The 17,961-nt window shown below is 45.3% G+C and overlaps 1 protein-coding gene across 1 annotated transcript in view; it reads right to left on the reverse strand.

Moving 5' to 3' along the window:
* Positions 1–17,961, reverse strand: part of LOC146080913 (collagen alpha-4(VI) chain-like) — a 212,229-nt gene that overhangs the window by 53,729 nt on the left and 140,539 nt on the right. The window contains exons 25-28 of the mRNA XM_083188615.1: positions 13,804–13,866; positions 12,682–12,744; positions 1,720–1,782; positions 459–509 (exon numbers count right to left, since the gene is read on the reverse strand). Coding sequence (XP_083044741.1) covers positions 459–509; positions 1,720–1,782; positions 12,682–12,744; positions 13,804–13,866 — 240 coding nt within the window. The remainder of the gene's footprint in view (positions 1–458; positions 510–1,719; positions 1,783–12,681; positions 12,745–13,803; positions 13,867–17,961) is intronic.

Genomic DNA, 17,961 nt, shown 5'->3' on the forward strand with positions numbered 1-17,961 from the left:
TGTCTGTCAACTTACACACAGGCCATAGGGAAGTTTATAGAAAAGACACCCAGCTCTTTATGGGACGCAAAAGGATGAGATTCAACAGAGATGAAACTTTAATGTTTAAAGCTATCGATTTGTTGACTCAAGTAATAAAATAACAGAGAGCTAAGCAGAAGCAAATGTAAAAATATCATCTAAATATAATTCATAACATTTTATATTATATAACAATGTAATAATGTGTAGAGGTGTTGGTGCTGAGATAATAGTCCATTATCAAACTCTAAATTGGTGTGAATATCTTAAATGAATTGCTCTCTGTTGCCGTAATAATTAAAGACAAATAATTGCAACACTGATATATAAAAATACTTAATATTGTACTGGTCAGCAGAAACACGTGTTAAAATTATTATATAAATATGATACAATAATTATTTATGACATTTTGATATTATATAACACATGTTTACCTTCTGTCCCTTTATACCTGTAGAGCCATAACCATCAGCACCATTTATACCCTGACAACGACAAAGCACATATTACTGATTACTTGATCCTAATTGCACTTTACGAATACCCCTTTTGCATCAAAATCCCAGATCCGACCAGGTATTTGGAACACGGTTCCAAGGCAGGTCAAATCTGGAATTTTGGTCCGTTTACAATGCGGTGCTGACCCGCAGTGTAAACAGGGGTGGCACATGGATATGACATCATCTCCAAGAGCCTGAACCGCTGATCGCTGGCTGGCTGGGGGCAAGCCCAGCACCAAGGTAAGCTGCCCCAGCCCCCGTGCACCCCCCCAGCCCCTGTCCGCGAGGTGAAGGTATGTGTCGCACACAGGTATCCGTTCACCTCCTCCCTGCCTCCGCTGCTGTCTGCACAGCACAGCAGGCAGCAGTGGAGGCTGTGTGCCCCCCCACCCAACCTCCATGTTGACTGCAGAATGCTGTGGTCTAGTGGTTGGGATTCCCCCATTGCAATAAATGGGAGCTGAGTCGGATAACCGGGCATATCTGTTTACACTGACCACACTACCTGTGTTCAAGACCTGGGTAGAAGTCCTGTGTAATGGGACACGGGTTAACACCTTTTACACTGCCACTAACCCGGGTCCAAGAGGGAAAAACACGGGTTTTCGTGTGGGTGTAAAAGGGGTATTATTGTCATAAATTTCTGAAGGAATTAGTCAAATTTTTGTCAGCCAATATACTTGAAAATGCTACTTTATTAGGAGCATATAAGATGGGATGATTCCACACATGATCTGAGTAAGATTGTAATACTATAAAAGCTATAGAAATTACAGACAATTGCCACAGAATCTGCCTCAATCATATCATAGGGGTTAGCAAAGTTTATCATTGTCTTATATATTTATGAAATCCCAAAAATGATGGCAATAATATGCATACTTCAATTTATTTCTCTTAAAAAAGTGATAAGGTGCCCATACAAGGTACAATTTAATGTGTGCGATGTACGTTCCCAGGCACATCACATCGCACAGTAACTGCACAAACTTTTTGTACTAGATCTCATTGCATTGCAAAACGTATGCAATGCGATCTAGTCCAAATTGCATACAATAATTGTACCATGTATGGGCACCTTTACACAATATGCAAACAAACATTTACAATCAAAAAAGACCCCTAAAATACATTAGACAAACAATTCAGAAACTGCAATATAAAAAGTAAAGGGAATGGGAATATTAATACGTACTGGCAAACCTCTACGTCCTGGAATTCCTGCCTCACCTTTCTCTCCAGAGTCTCCTGGTTCTCCCTACATTCAAAAGGCATAAACCGTCAGCAGAACATCAGTAAGAAAAAAATACAAAAACAAAGTAAACTTTAAAAAAAAAGTTGAGAAGAAATCAAAGTATCCTATAGTAAAAAATATTACACTGAAATGTAGCACCTGTGTCCAACAGAGCAAAGCATACACTTGTCTGCTAATATGCCTCATTGGTGATATTACGTGTCCTTTAACCACTAAACTGGGGGAGGGGGGGAATTCTTAAAAACTGCGCAGAAATGTAAACGAATAAAAAATTATAAAAAATAAATAAAATTATATATATATGGCCAATGGCCCACTGTCATGCACAAGAGCACTTTAATATTGGTTGGTATGGAGGATTGAATCCTTAAATACTTCTTTTTGCAAACAAGTCCAGTGAGTGACCTCATTTATTTCGCTGTATATATATATACTAGGTGATTCATCGCGCCCTACGGGCGCTCTTCACACCGGCGTAAGGGGCTACGCCCCTTAATTTGTGAACATTTGTATTGTGAGAAATATGGTTAGAATTGTATGAAAGATGCCCTGTATTGCAGCTTCTGGCAGTGGGTGAGGGTCCAGCGTGGCAGCACAGGAGTACCGGACGGTGGCCCTGAGTCAGTGTCTCCTCCTACTGGGAGGGAGTTAGGGTGCATGAGAGCAGGAGGCTGGGATATGAGGCATGATAGGGGTATGTGGGCAACACAGCGTCAGCGATTACCCAGTGGTGGAAGTTACGGTTCAGGAGAGCAGGAAGCTGGGTAGTGATAGGGGTGTGTGGGCATACGGGGGACTAAAGAGGGTGGTGGACACTGTGCAGCTTCTGCCAGTGGGTGAGGGTCCAGCGTGGCAGCACAGAAATACAGGAGTCAGTGTCTCCTCCGACTGGGTGGGAGTTAGGGTGCATGAGAGCAGGAGGCTGGGCGGTAAAGCATGATAGGGGAATGTGGGCAACACAGGGTGAGCGGGTCTCCACTGGCGGAAGTTACGGGGCAGGAGAACAGGAGGCAGGGCAGTGTCCTCCCACATTGATGGCAAAAGTATTTAACATCGGCCATAAACCATCGATTATTTGAAAATCATTGATGGTCGATGGGCATCCCTAGAACTGGAGGAGGGTGGGGGACAGTATGCAGCTCCCGGCAGTGGGTGAGCGTCTCCTCCCACTGGGAGGGAGTGAGCGTGCATGAGAGCAGGAGGCTGTATAATAGTGGTATATGGGCAAGACATTGATAAAAGTTGGGGCGCTGGTGCAGAGGGCAGTGGGGAAACCTGCAGTGCGGCAGACAGGGCCGGATTTCCCACCTAGGGGCGGTACCTGCTTGTGGTGGTACAGGATCCCCCATTGTCACGGGGTTACGTGAAATGCGGGAGCGGGGGCCGCGGTGGTCCGCTGGGGGGTGGAATTGCCGGAAGGGGGTCTGCAAATTGCGGGAGGGGGGGTGGTGTGTGGGGATCCGCGGTTAGCGGGAGGGGGCGGGGGTCCGCAAATCATGGGCGGGGGCGCGGGGGGGCTTGAAGGGGGGTCCGCAAATTGCGGGAGGGGGGTTGTCGGGGTTAGTGAATTGCGGGAGGGGGGGTTGCGGAGGTCCGTGAATTACGGGAGGGGCGCGTGGGGTGCCGTGAGTCAAGGGGGGGTGGTGCGGGGGTCCGTGAATCACGGGAGGGGTCATGAATCGCAGGAGGGGGGGGTCATGGGGGGGCTGCGAATCGCAGGAGGGGGGGTGTGGGGGGTTGCCGTGAATTGCATGAGGGGGGCGTGAATCAAGGGAGGGTGGGCGCAGGGGGTGGTGCGGGGGTCCGTGAATCACGGGAGGGGGCATGAATCGCGGGAGGGGGGGTCGTGGGGGGTTCCGAATCGCAGGAAGGGGGGTATGGGGGGTGCCGTGAATTGCGTGAGGGGGGCATGGGCCCTTTTAATGCCGGGAGGGGGGGTCGCAGGGGTCCTGCGAATCGCAGGAGGGGAGGATGCAGGGGTCCTGCGAATCGCGGGAGGGGTCTGGCGGGAGGGAGGGGTCGCTGGGGTCCCGCGATTTGCGGGAGGGTCGCGGGGGTCCCGCGTTTCGCGGGAGGGGGTGGTCGCGGAGGTCCAGCGAATCGCGGGAGGGGGTGGTCGGGTCTGGGACGGATATTAGACAGCCATTACATCGACACCATTAGTTCGACAGCTCAATAGGTCGACATGGTTTTAGGTCGACAAACCATTAGGTCGACATGTCATTATGTCGACAGCTCATTAGGTCGACAGCTCATTAGGTCGACAGCTCATTAGGTCGACATGTTTTTAGGTCGACACTGCCATTAGGTCGACAGAGTCTATGTCGACAGTCAAAAGGTCGACATGGGTTTTTTCACTGTTTTTTTTGGCCGAAATGTCGACACAGTCGACATGAACACAGTTTGAAGTGTACCGCAGCCGCTCGCTATGCTTCGGGCACGGTGCCTTGCTGCGCTCGGCACACTATTTTATTCTCCCACCACGCCCTAGTGGATAGTAGGGAAGGAAATACCACCTGTCGGCACATGTCGGCTCAATAAACAGTGAAAAAACCCATGTCGACCTTTTGACTGTCGACATAGACACTGTCGACCTAATGGCAGTGTCGACCTAAAAACATGTCGACCTAATGAGCTGTCGACCTAATGAGCTGTCGACCTAATGAGCTGTCGACCTAATGGTATGTCGACCTAAAACCATGTCGACCTATTGAGCTGTTGAACTAATGGTGTCGATGTAATGGCTGTCGATGTAAGTGCTGTCTATCAATAGTCCGGATACCGAGGTGGTCGCGGGGGTCCCGCGAATCGCGGGAGGGGGGTCGCGGGGGTCCCGCGAATCGCGGGAGGGGGGGTTTGCGGGGGTCCCACGAATCACGGGAGGGGGGGTCGCGGGGTTCCCGCGACTCGCGGGAGGGTGGAAAGCGGGGGTCCCGCGAATCGCGGGAGGGGGGGTGCGCGAATGGCGGGAGGGGGGGTCACGGGGGTTCCGCAAATGGCGGGAGGGGGGGTCACGGGGGTCCCGCAAATCGCGGGAGGGGGGGTCGCGGGGGTCCCGCGAATCGCGGGAGGGGGGTCGCGGGGGTCCCGCGATTCGCGGGAGGGGGGGCGGGGGTCCCGCGATTCGCGGGAGGGGGGGTCGCGGGGGTCCCGCGATTCGCGGGAGTCGCGGGGGTCCCGCGATTCGCGGGAGTCGCGGGGGGTCCCGCGAATCGCGGGAGGGGGGGTCGCGGGGGGTCCCGCGAATCGCTGGGAGGGGGGTCGCCGGGGTCCTGGCAGAGGGTAGGGATGTGCAGGAGTAATGGTGGATGGTGGCTGTGGAGTAATGGTGGATGGTGGGCGTGTACTGTAGCCCTGGCTGGGCGGGGGGAGGTGATGTCAAGGGGGTGGAACGTCAGACACATGAAAGTGAAACTGTTTTACACAGGAACGTTCTCCACAGGGGTTGAGTGACAGATCTGGCTAAATATATAAGAGATATATATATATATATATATATATTATACTAGCTGACCCGCCCGGCGTTGCCCGGGAAAACCTTGGGGTTTCTTTATTTCCAAAATTGCTGAAAAATGTCATTTTACAGTATGCTGTGACAAAGACCTAAGATTGTAATTTGTTATAGATTCCACCATAATGTTAGAATGTGTTTGCATTGATACTCAATGATGGCAATGAAATCAGGTGTGGTGTTGTTGTTTGAAACACAACGCTCCTGAGTTGAAAACTTGTATGTGTAGATGAATTCCACATCCACTCCTGAGATTTAGCAATGTACAATTTACTCAATAAATCGTGAAAAAAATAGAAGTACAATCAAGAAATAAAAGTAGGATTAAAAAATAATTTAATCTATAGGTGGGGGTATGGATATTGTGGGCATAATTGGTGTTTGTTACACCTACAGGGGGCCCTCAATTGATGGGATTTTCACTACAGTGTCACGGTCACAGTGTCACCATAGGGGGATTCCCAATTGGGGTCCAGGTGGTCTTTTAGGGACCCTTTACAATCCTGTAGGTCTCTTCTCCTTGAGCTTACAGTCTCCCTTAATGATATTCAATCACTGAGGGAGACCGTAGGCTCCAGGAGAAGAGACCAACAGGATTGTAAAGGGGTCCCTAAAAGACCACCTGAACCCCAATTGGAAATCCCCCTACGGTGACACTGTAGTGAGAATTTCTCATCAACTGGGGACCCCCTGTAGGTGTACCAAACACCAATTATGCCCACAATATCCATACCCCCTCCACCTATAGATTTGTTTCGCAACCCACCGCCATTCAAACAATTATCAGTTTGAATCAGAATTTATTTTTTAATCCTACTTTCATTTCTTGATTGTACTGTACTTCTATGTACGCATATTTTTTTCACGATTTATTGAGTAAATTGTACACTATAACGTGACAAATCTTCATCTCAGTCTTATTCTTCAACTTCTTACACTCATAACATTTAAACAAATGCATGCAGCGCTCATGCCCATCGACCAAACATTATCTATGAACCAAAAGAGTCTGGGAAACCCTTAAGGCAGAGCAGTGCCTGATATCCAACTGACTAACAGGGTGAGTGCAGTGTACCCACTTTGTATTGATCAATGGGTGCATTGGCCAGGACAAAGATTTCTCAGTGCAACTGGCCGGGGAGCGCAGTGACAGGCTCGAGGACTGGAGAGACGGATATGGGGAACAAAGTAGAAACGGTACATTAGGTACAGTTTTTATTTGCCGGTACAGACGGTTAAATAAACGGCAAATTATTTTTTCTGTGTTCTGTGTGTTTGTGTGTGTTGTACTGTTTTTGTGTGTGTGTTGTAGTGTATGTGGTTGTGTGTGTTGTAGTGTATGTATCTGTCCAATGCGTAAGTGTGTGAGGTGTGCTACGTATATACAGTCTGTGTGTGTTGTGTCTTTGTGTATCTGTGCAATGTTTAAGTGTGTGTTTTGTGTGTGTCGTACTGTTTTTTGGGTGTGTGTGGTGAATGTGGGTTTGTGTTGTGCTGTTAGAGGTATGTTATGTGTGTGTGTTGTGTGTATTTGTCCTATGTGTAAGTGCGTAAGGTGTGCTATGTATAAATCTGTGTGTGTGTAGTGTGCTGTGTGTATCTATGCAATGTTTAAGTGTGTGTTTTGTGTATTGTACTGTTTTTGGGTGTGTGTTGTAGCGAATGTGGGCGTGTGTTGTACTGTGAGTGTTGTGTTGTGTGTATCTGCCGAATGTGTAAGTTTGTGATGTGTGCTACGTATATATGTGTGTGTAGTGTGCTTTGCGTATCCTGGCAATGTTTAAGTGTGTGTGTTCTGTGTGTTTGTTGTACTGTTTTTGGGTGTGTGTTGTAGTGTGTATGGATTTGTATTGTACTGCATGTGGTGTGTTTTGTGTGTGTGTATCTGTCCAATGTGTAAGTGTGTGAGGTGCTCTACGTATAAATGTGTGTGTTGTGTGCTATGTGTGCGTATGTGGTGTTGTGTGTGTGTGTGTGTGTGCGTGTGTACAATGTGTATGTGTGTGTGTGTGTTGTGTGGTCTATGTATATCCTCAATTCTTTCCTAATTGTTTAAAGCCTTCACCATAATGTTAGAATGTGTCATTCATACTCAATGACAGCAATGAAATCAGTGTGGAGTTGTTCCTTCGCAAACGGTTTCCCAGATCATCAATCTTTTCCCCAGAACATGAATGAAGGAAAATTACAACTTGGTGTTTTTTAAATTTCTAAGTGAAATTTCCCAAAAACGGCTTAGAGGTGCACACCACCGGGTTCAGAGGTATCTTGTTGCTGAATTTGGTGTCTCTGAGTGCCACGGTGTGTCCGCAATGCGACGGACACGCACACACACACACACGCACACACACACGCACACAGACTCTTCAACTTATTATATAGATATACACACACTGGATGTGTCAGCCCGGCACTCCCGTAGTGCTGGTACAGCTGCCGTGGGCGCCGTCTGGAAGGGGGAAATGCAGGTCTCGGCTGTGGAACAATCGACGGCACTGACCGACGTTTCGGGGCTTACACTCCCCGTTTTCAAGGTTAGCCCCGAAAGGTTGGTCACCATTGTAAAACTTTCTGTCACAAGCCCATTGGAGTGCCGCTGATTGTTCCACAGCCGAGACCTATATATAAATATATATATATATTGGAGGAAAAGGGCCCTTTTCCTCCAATATATGCTTTGATGTTCAGTCATCTGTAGGAGCACCCCCCATTCAACCGGAAACCTACTAGAGTGCGGACTTTACATAAAAATTATATATAGATATAGATACATTTAACACTCAACATAGTATACAAACTCACCTTAATATACAAATAATGTATATACAGTGTATATGCAGTCTCCCTGAAGTATCCCCAATGTCTACTTGCTTGGTACTCCACATTAGACAATAACATCCTTGGAGGCTTTCACATACAGTACATAGAATTTACAAGCACAAACTTGGTGGCACTAGGTTTTGAATCAATACGTACATGACTACGAGTGCCACCAAGTTTGTGCTTGTAAATTCTATGTACTGTATGTGAAAGCCTCCAAGGATGTTATTGTCTAATGTGGAGTACCAAGCAAGTAGACATTGGGGAGACTACAGGGAGACAGAGGGTCCAGGAGGTCACTCTATGAATGGAGTCTGGTAGAAGATACTTTTCCGGCAGCCGGACTGGTCAAATTGTTTGCGACCGGATCAGATAACGCAATGTCTTGTCTGGTCGCAAACAGTACGACCATACCAGGCAAGTGGCTAATGGCAAATGCTGTCAACAAGCCTTAACCAAACAATTTGGGGCCTGCAGTGATACCAGGCAGCCGAACATATACTGCAGTTTGAATGGTCCAAAAAAGACCACATTAACAGTTATGTAAGTGGAGGGTGGATCCGCACAGACTATGGTTCATATCAAGTAATTATGTTAGACTAATTTGAAAGACCAATATTTGAAACTATTGACGAAAAATCTCCTAGTCATCAATTGGTGGTGCGCCCAAACATTCAGAGAATACAACTGAATAGAAGGGGATTGACTTGCAAAGACGCAGGTCACAAAAAAGCAAAATGTGCTTTTTGGGCGCACTCTTTGTATATGATTATGTAATGTAGTATTGATTCATTAAAACGTAACTTTTATTAAGACTTTACCTAAAAGAAGGATGACTATCTAACTCTTCTTTGAAAAGAAAAATTCTCACTTGAAAGAGAAAAAGATTAAAATGTCTGCAAATGCCAGTTTTTGCTCTGCTATGAATGAGTCAGAGCATAAATTGGTCAGGCATGCAGTTAACGTTACTGGTCATAGGCATTCCTTTTGTAACGCTGCCTATTGATTGAGGCGTTGTGTAACCGTGATTACTCACTCCCTCTGATTTTTTTTTCAGGGCAAGTGCTGACAATTTTATTGTGACTAATAGTGGAATATATGTCCTATTGTGGTCACTGTCAGGTTGCTCCTTGTGTTCAACGCTTGTGGTTATGTATTGATGGTCTAATAGGTCTAAGTATTTGAACCATTAGTTTAATTATTCGCTGTGCAACGGACAATCAAAATAGCCATGTGGGAGTCTTGGCTCGCATTCATTAAAGGAATCTCACACACAGATGGAAATATTCCCCTGCAGTAGGTTTCTCCTTGGCATCATGTCATGACCAACCATGCGTGTACCATACCAGGTGTTCACCAGGGACTTGGCCTCTGATTACTTGTCTGGCCCCCTATATATTCTATTGTTATATAGAAGTATTTAGGGGTATACAGGTACACTGTGTGTTGTAGTCACCGTTATACGATGTCAGGTTGACTGCTGTGGGGAAAAAATAAAACACTTCTGCTGTCGGGTCAGATATATGTCATCCCTGATGCGTCTAGCAGTGCAGGGAAACTATTCATATAACCTGGCCGGATGAGAGAGTGTTGAAGAGATCACAGTTTACTGGAGTATAGTCGGGTTGCTTGTGTACCAAGGCTTCTGCTTTTGAGGATCTGTATTAATACATCGAATCCCCAATGAGAGAGCCTGTTGCTGGTCACCTGCTGATCCCGGGAATTATTAGATACTCTCAAACAGTGCACATACATACATGGGTAATTTTTTGGGGTATATTCCCAGTGTGCACATAGATTTTTTAGTAAACTTAATCGTTTGTCATAACAGTCTTTTACCACAATAATACGTATTCCTTATTTGAAGCTGCCTTATAACTCCTCTGTGCACATAAAAAGATGATTAGTTCGATGTCATGGCGCTGGACTGACGAAGCCTACCGGCGAAACATGTTTCCGCGTCCTCCGCAGGCTTAACTCCCTCCGTTTGTCCTGAACTCCGGCTGCCAGGCTTAGAGTGACATGCCAGTAGCGTATAACAGACGCTACACCTCTTGATGTGAACTGAACAGCCGGCTACCTCGGACCCCCTCCCGACACGGCTATCCAGCCTGCCGGGTCAGGTACCACGCAACTGATCTCTGATTACAGAGTCAGTAGACATTCTGAGGCAGGAATCGTTTATATGCTTGTGGTTAGATAATAGCCTGGTGGTATATGCACACCATATCCATGTGTACACAGCACCTTTTTCGCTCTGTAGATAATTAGTTTTTTTATGTGAATTTGCCACAAACAGCTGATGTCAAACAGCGATATTTGATAGGAGACTACAGGTTGTAGCCTGAATACAGCGATGCTAACTGTTTTATGTGACAGCCCAGTGGTGGATATCTGTATATGGCACAGGTGGCTGTATGGTTATAGCACCATTTCTGTGCAAATTGACATATACAGAGTATTTGACTTCTGGTGCTGCTTTATTTCTTAAAGTGGCAATATTGATCCAATCATCTCGTGATGTGTATGCGCTGTAAGTAACCAACCTTGTATGTTAAATCTACCCTAACAGCTGCAATCAAATAGCAGTAGTTGGTAGGGGATCACAGGCTGTAGCCTGACACAGTGGAGCTATCTGTGTAGTGTGATAGCCCAGCAGTGAATAGATGTATATGATACAGGTGGCTATAAGGCTATAGCACTAATCAGTACAACGTATGTATGCAGAGCGTTTTATTACAGGTGCTGTTTGATCTCCAAAAGGTGGTGACATCGATCTAATCATCTTTTTATGTGCACAGAGGAGTTATAAGGCAGCTTCAAATAAGGAATACGTATTATTGTGGTAAAAGACTGTTATGACAAACGATTAAGTTTACTAAAAAATCTATGTGCACACTGGGAATATACCCCAAAAAATTACCCATGTATGTATGTGCACTGTTTGAGAGTATCTAATAATTCCCGGGATCAGCAGGTGACCAGCAACAGGCTCTCTCATTGGGGATTCGATGTATTAATACAGATCCTCAAAAGCAGAAGCCTTGGTACACAAGCAACCCGACTATACTCCAGTAAACTGTGATCTCTTCAACACTCTCTCATCCGGCCAGGTTATATGAATAGTTTCCCTGCACTGCTAGACGCATCAGGGATGACATATATCTGACCCGACAGCAGAAGTGTTTTATTTTTTCCCCACAGCAGTCAACCTGACATCGTATAACGGTGACTACAACACACAGTGTACCTGTATACCCCTAAATACTTCTATATAACAATAGAATATATAGGGGGCCAGACAAGTAATCAGAGGCCAAGTCCCTGGTGAACACCTGGTATGGTACACGCATGGTTGGTCATGACATGATGCCAAGGAGAAACCTACTGCAGGGGAATATTTCCATCTGTGTGTGAGATTCCTTTAATGAATGCGAGCCAAGACTCCCACATGGCTATTTTGATTGTCCGTTGCACAGCGAATAATTAAACTAATGGTTCAAATACTTAGACCTATTAGACCATCAATACATAACCACAAGCGTTGAACACAAGGAGCAACTTGACAGTGACCACAATAGGACATATATTCCACTATTAGTCACAATAAAATTGTCAGCACTTGCCCTGAAAAAAAATCAGAGGGAGTGAGTAATCACGGTTACACAACGCCTCAATAAATAGGCAGCGTTACAAAAGGAATGCCTATGACCAGTAACGTTAACTGCATGCCTGACCAATTTATGCTCTGACTCATTCATAGCAGAGCAAAAACTGGCATTTGCGGACATTTTAATCTTTTTCTCTTTCAAGTGAGAATTTTTCTTTTCAAAGAAGAGTTAGATAGTCATCCTTCTTTTAGGTAAAGTCTTAATAAAAGTTACGTTTTAATGAATCAATACTACATTACATAATCATATACAAAGAGTGCGCCCAAAAAGCACATTTTGCTTTTTTGTGACCTGCGTCTTTGCAAGTCAATCCCCTTCTATTTACATTAACAGTTAGTAAGTTGATGAGAATGAATTGAATAATTATTGGACTTCCTGGCAAATTTAAGCAGATAACTGCCATTGGCTATTGGTGTGTATATGTTGTCATCTTCATAGGTTGTCATCTTCTGGCCATAACTATTGCGCCTTGTGTCTAAATTGAATTAAATATACAGTATACATAAACAAATAAAAAAAGATATAAGACAGATAAGGTGTGCATACATTAAACAATAAAATAAATGTTATACATGATAATATCAACATGATATTTTCATGCTTATTGTCATATGTGTATGCACTATATCGTTCGCGCACTCCCGTCTGTACATGCCGGACGATGGAGGAAATCCCAAGTGAGAGCCATGCTGTGGAATTCCCAGTCCCTGGTATTGAGGCTGCTGATGCTGGCATCCTGCTTCTCCCCGTCTCCAATGAGGTCACACATTATTGTCTAATGTTTACCCAGTTTCATGGTCCTTTTTTCCCCTCTGCTAACAGCTGTAGTACGTAATAATTGAATAGTGAGTTGAGATAAATACTTCAACTGATTAGGCTGTAATCTACTTCATCACCTACCTTTGGTCCTCTGTGCCCCACATTGCCGGATGGACCAGGAGAACCAATAGCACCAGGCGCTCCCTACAATGACACACACAAAAAAAAAAAAAAAGATTCAGAAAGCCCAGAAAGCAGATGTCTGATTATTGCCCATGCACCTGACAGTTATGAGACCTTTGGTTGTTTGAGCCAGAGATGTAGTACCGGCAAGTGAAGGCGGCATTCCCATACCACACCTACAGAATGGACTATTCTTGGGTCCAATTTTCCCATCTCCCAGTCCACGCCCAAGTACACCCATCACGCTCCCACAACATTTCTGATACCATCTGTCCCCACTGCAACAGAACCTTTGTGTGTGCACTCAGGGTAACACATGCACCATAGTTTTCAAATAGGTTTGTACTTGGGCAGCTGCAAATAATCAATACCTTTGTCATAAAGAACATGTGTGGCTCTCAATCTGGCCCTAAGAATGTATTTGTAGGAACAATGAAGCAGATGTTTAAGAATGGTAAAGTGATAAAGTGGAAGGTGATGACGCACCAGCCAATCAACTCCTGTCATTTTTCAAACACAGCTGAATAACTTTATCAGCACTTTATCATCTTATTAGGGTTAATATATCTGCCCCAATGTCATTTCTGGTAAAGGGTTCCCGCCATTTGAATTGTCAGTATCAATTCTTTGGAATAAATAGCTTATGAATGGCATCAATACAAATGGGTCTTGAACATCTGGTACACCATGTGATATGCTGCATAAACTTTGTTACACATTTCATTGGACTGTTGGCCACTTCTTCAGTTTCTATTTCCTTTTTATGATCCTTCTGCTGGAATCAGAATAAATGCTCTTTTATCCTTGCAGCATGCCAGTATCTAGCTTATGATGTGCAGAGTGAGTGTGTTTTGCTTCCTAGAGGACAATTGGTTCTGTTTGAGTTTTGGAGACATTTAACTAGCAGATAAATCTCATTGGGTACATCGCTTTAGGTTTCTCTACTCTAACTGAGACTATTGGTTAAGTAGTGTGTTATTCATTCCTTCTGAAAAAAATATTTGTAAAAATATTTTTACACCTATTTTAAGATTTATAGTACTTATTTTAGATAACAATAAAACAAAATAATGTACAAACCTGGGGTCCTGGTAATCCTTGCTGACCCCGCTGTCCAGGAACTCCAGGTAATCCTCTAGAACCCTAGAAATATACATACATAATAGTGAAATAAAGTTCACAAGCTTAATTATTACAAAAAAAAATGAATGCTGGTTCTTTCAGAGTCCGGATGGAGTTGGTGAGTGTGTTATATTTTATGAATCACTCCTGGTACAGATGGAGCCACACTCATCTAGCCTGCCTATGGCAGTTGGCGCGCCACTCGCTACAGCGCGCCTCATCACGCCGGATTGTTGGGCAAGAACTACTTTGCTACTACTTTACTGTAGTGCTCAGTAAGTTGGATAGACACTTTTAGTAGAAAAATACAATTGCATGGACATGCATCTCATTGCACTATTTTATAACTGGCTATGGCATAGGCGCCGATTCTGTGGGTGCTCAAGGGCTTGAGCACCCACGGAAATCCTTGGGCACCCACTGGCGGCCGCCGCCCCAGACCCCCCTCTCCGAGTACCGCTGCGCCTGCCGCACTGCTGAGCGGTCAGCAGCTGGCGGCTGCGGTTATAAAATAAATCATACCCCTCCGCCGCGGCCGCCTTCAATAGGAGTCGGACACTTCCGCCCTTTCTCCACGCCCCCCGCGCTGCCGCGCACACTTGTTACGCGGCGTCACGCACCTGCCCGTCTGGCGCCAGCCATAGGCGAGGGGGTAAACAGCTTTCCCCTCCCTCTCTCCTCCGCCGGCCGCCCTCAAACACTGCAGTGTCTGTCTGCATGACCTAATTCATGCCCCCCGGCCCAGTGCACACGCAAAGGAAAAAACACCTCCCCCTCCCTCTCTTCCGTGCGCCATTTTGCACTGCAGGAGTGCAGGACAGCCTCAGGACAGGTAGGACTCGGAGCACTTTTATTGCTATGATTTCATCATAATTTATTTGTGGCATTTGATATAGTTGCATTATTATACTTATTTATACAACCATTTCACTCAGGAGCAGTTTCAGAAAGGAGGGGGCCTTTGTGCATACTCCCTGTGTGCCCCTCATCTCTGCGATACTTTTAACTCTGCGAATGCGCAGTACTCGAGAAATATGGTTTTCAATGACTAGGCGGGGCTTGGGTGGGGCTTGGGCTGGTCAAGGGGCGGGGCTTTGGGTGGGTCAAGGGGCGGGAATCTCAAGCACCCCCCCAGCAAAACGATGAATCGGCACCTACGGCTATGGGGACAAGTAAGCGAATACTGACCACATATTTTACCGCATAATACTTCACATAGAATATGGTACGTGTGAGACACTCATGCGTCCTCTCCCAGCAAATGACGAGCCGAGTCGGGTAGGATGCAGCATTAAAGATAACATACTGTACAGTATGTACAGTATGAAGCTACAATACAGTACTTGTAGTATAGGTATAGGATCCACAGATATACAATATGCTACAGCAGGAATGTCATACAGTATGAGCTGGACAGACTCCTGGATAGAAGGGGTTAACAAAATGTTAGCCAGGGTTCCACGGGAGCCATATCTATGGATGCTTCAATGGTGTAGATTCCACCTGTGTAAGGGCTCAGCTGTCTGTGTGTTATATTATGCTATTTCAAGGGGTATGGGGACAAGTGATCGAATATACGGTACTGGGGGGGAGGAGTGGATATGGTGAACACATACTGTATCCAGAATGGGACACTTTCTTCCTTGGCGAATGGCACTATGGCTCCATTCGAATGGCAGACTCATGAGAACCGATTGCAATTACCAGGAAGCGTAGTCATGCTGGAGAACAGGGTTCAATTCTTAGAGTTTGATTTTTTTTTCTTTCATTTTTTTGGGGGGTTTATTGAAACATTTAAGAAAAATATATTTATTATAACTCGGCACACACAAAAAATCCTGTTTTCCTAAAAACCTTTCCATGAGACTCCATGTGCACAATCGACAGAGCATGCTGTGTAATTTACAGTACTTCGCATCACTCATGCTTTCCATATTGTGAACACATATCCAGAATGACATTCCTGATATGGGATACAATCAGAGTAAAGAGTGCTGTTATTCACCAAGAATGAGTCGAGCAAGCGTCTCATCACAAGAGCGTCCCATTATGGGACGCTCTTGTGATGAGACGCTTGCTCGACTCATTCTTGGTGAATAACAGCACTCTTTACTCTGATTGTATCCCATATCAGGATGTCATACAGTATGAGCAGGACAGACTGGAACACAGAGGGTTAACAAAATGGCTACCAGTTGTTAGCCAGGGCTTCATGGAAAACCACAACTATGGAGATACTGAAGCAACAGGCAACGGTATACAGTAGGTTCCACATGTGTAAGGGAACTGCTGTTCAACCTCCTTATTTGTGAAAAGTGAAGTCTACCAGGGAATGGATGTGAGGGGCAGGGTGGTCTGAATATTTTGAACAAAAATCCAGAATGGTACGCTCTTGCCTGTGGGGCACTCGCAAGCCTCGTTCTTTGCTACGGCTGCATCTGATTAAGATCACTCTTTACATAGACTCCTAAGCACTGGTTGGCGTAGGCTAGTGGATAACTGCGCTGCTCTCCAGAGACAAGAGTTCGATTCATAGAGGGATACCTATATAACACCTTTAGGTAATTTATTATTAATATAACTAGGCACACACAAAAAAAATCTTGCTTTCCTAAAAAGCTTTCCGTGCATCTCAATGTGCACGGTTGACAGAATACTGATTAATGTACATTACTACTGTACACATTACTCATGGTGTCTCTGGGGGGGTGGGCTGAATACTGTGAACACACATCCAGAACGGGACACTCTTGTGTCTGAGATGCTGGAGTATCTCATTCTCGGTGAATGGCATTACTGCACTGTCTGCATGGGATCACTCTTTACATAGACTCATGAGCACTGGCTGCTATCACCAGGTGGCTGCACCACTCTCCATGCTGAAGACCTGAGTTTGATTCTTAGATGGAGACTATTATAATTTTTGTTTGGCAAGCACGCACTGTTTTCAGTGCATCATGGCGGGTAGAAGCAGGTTGGGATAGTCATACCGCCGTGGTGTGCTGAAACTCCTGGTGTGCTGGTGGTACAGACCTCTTGCCACCAACCAGGAAAAAGTGCTTGAGTACCAGAGGGAAACAGGGCACTAAGGGAGTGGTTCCAGATGCTGTGGGTTATGAGGTCCTTTCAGAGGTGCTGGAGAGACCTTGTCCGTAGAGACCCCGGGCTCTATCCGAGACTGTAAGCACGGTACAGTACCATAGATTATTACTGTACTTCTAGTTACTTTACTGTGTTAAACATTGTCTGCTAACCACCATTATCCATGAGTACATAAACTCGTCTAAGCGTGGCTAAACTTGCGCCCGAGCATGTGAACACACCCAAACATCTGAATTCCTGAGTGACTTAACTCAACGGCGTGCGTGAACGTGTCTGAGACACCGAATATCCAAGTATACCCAACCCAAGCACATGAACATACCCGAACACCCGAGCAACTGAGCGCCCCAACAACCAATACCATAACGTGCAAGAATCCAAATACCCGAGTCCCACAGATCTTTAGCTGCATTTTCTTATTTTCCCTGCAGCAGGTACCATCCAAAGTTCCAGCTAAAAACAGTGGGAGCGAGCGATCGTTCGTGACTGCTAACGATTTGAGGCAAAAATGATCCGAGATCGGTTGAAAATCGGCAGATTGGCCAAAAAAATCACTGTAGTGCATTATTGTGACAGATTATACTGTATACTGTACTACTGTAGTTGCACGAAAATGGTTTTATGGAAACAGGTTTTTTTGTGTGCCTACTTAGTATATAAAATATAACTTTGAGATGTTCAAGCTTCTCAGACACATTCTGGATTTGTGTTCACAGTATTCAGAGCACCCCCGTCTCCCTTCCCCCTGCCCTGGGAGACTTTTCACAGAGAAGGAGGTTGGCGTGAATGCAATGGAAGGGCTGATACAGCATTCAGTCGATCTGGCTGGAGGAAGGCGATATACATTAAAGACAACAGGAGTAATGCATAGTACTAAACATTACACAACATGCTCTGTCAATCATGTGCATGGAGTTGCACGAAAAGGATTTCACGAAAACAGTTTTTTTGTGTGTGTGCCTACTTAGTATATAAAATAAGACTTTCCTAAATGTTTCAATTAAAAAATAAATA

The sequence above is a fragment of the Crinia signifera genome, chromosome 5, assembly GCF_055691185.1.
Source record: "Crinia signifera chromosome 5, ASM5569118v1, whole genome shotgun sequence".
Lineage (NCBI taxonomy): Eukaryota > Metazoa > Chordata > Amphibia > Anura > Myobatrachidae > Crinia > Crinia signifera.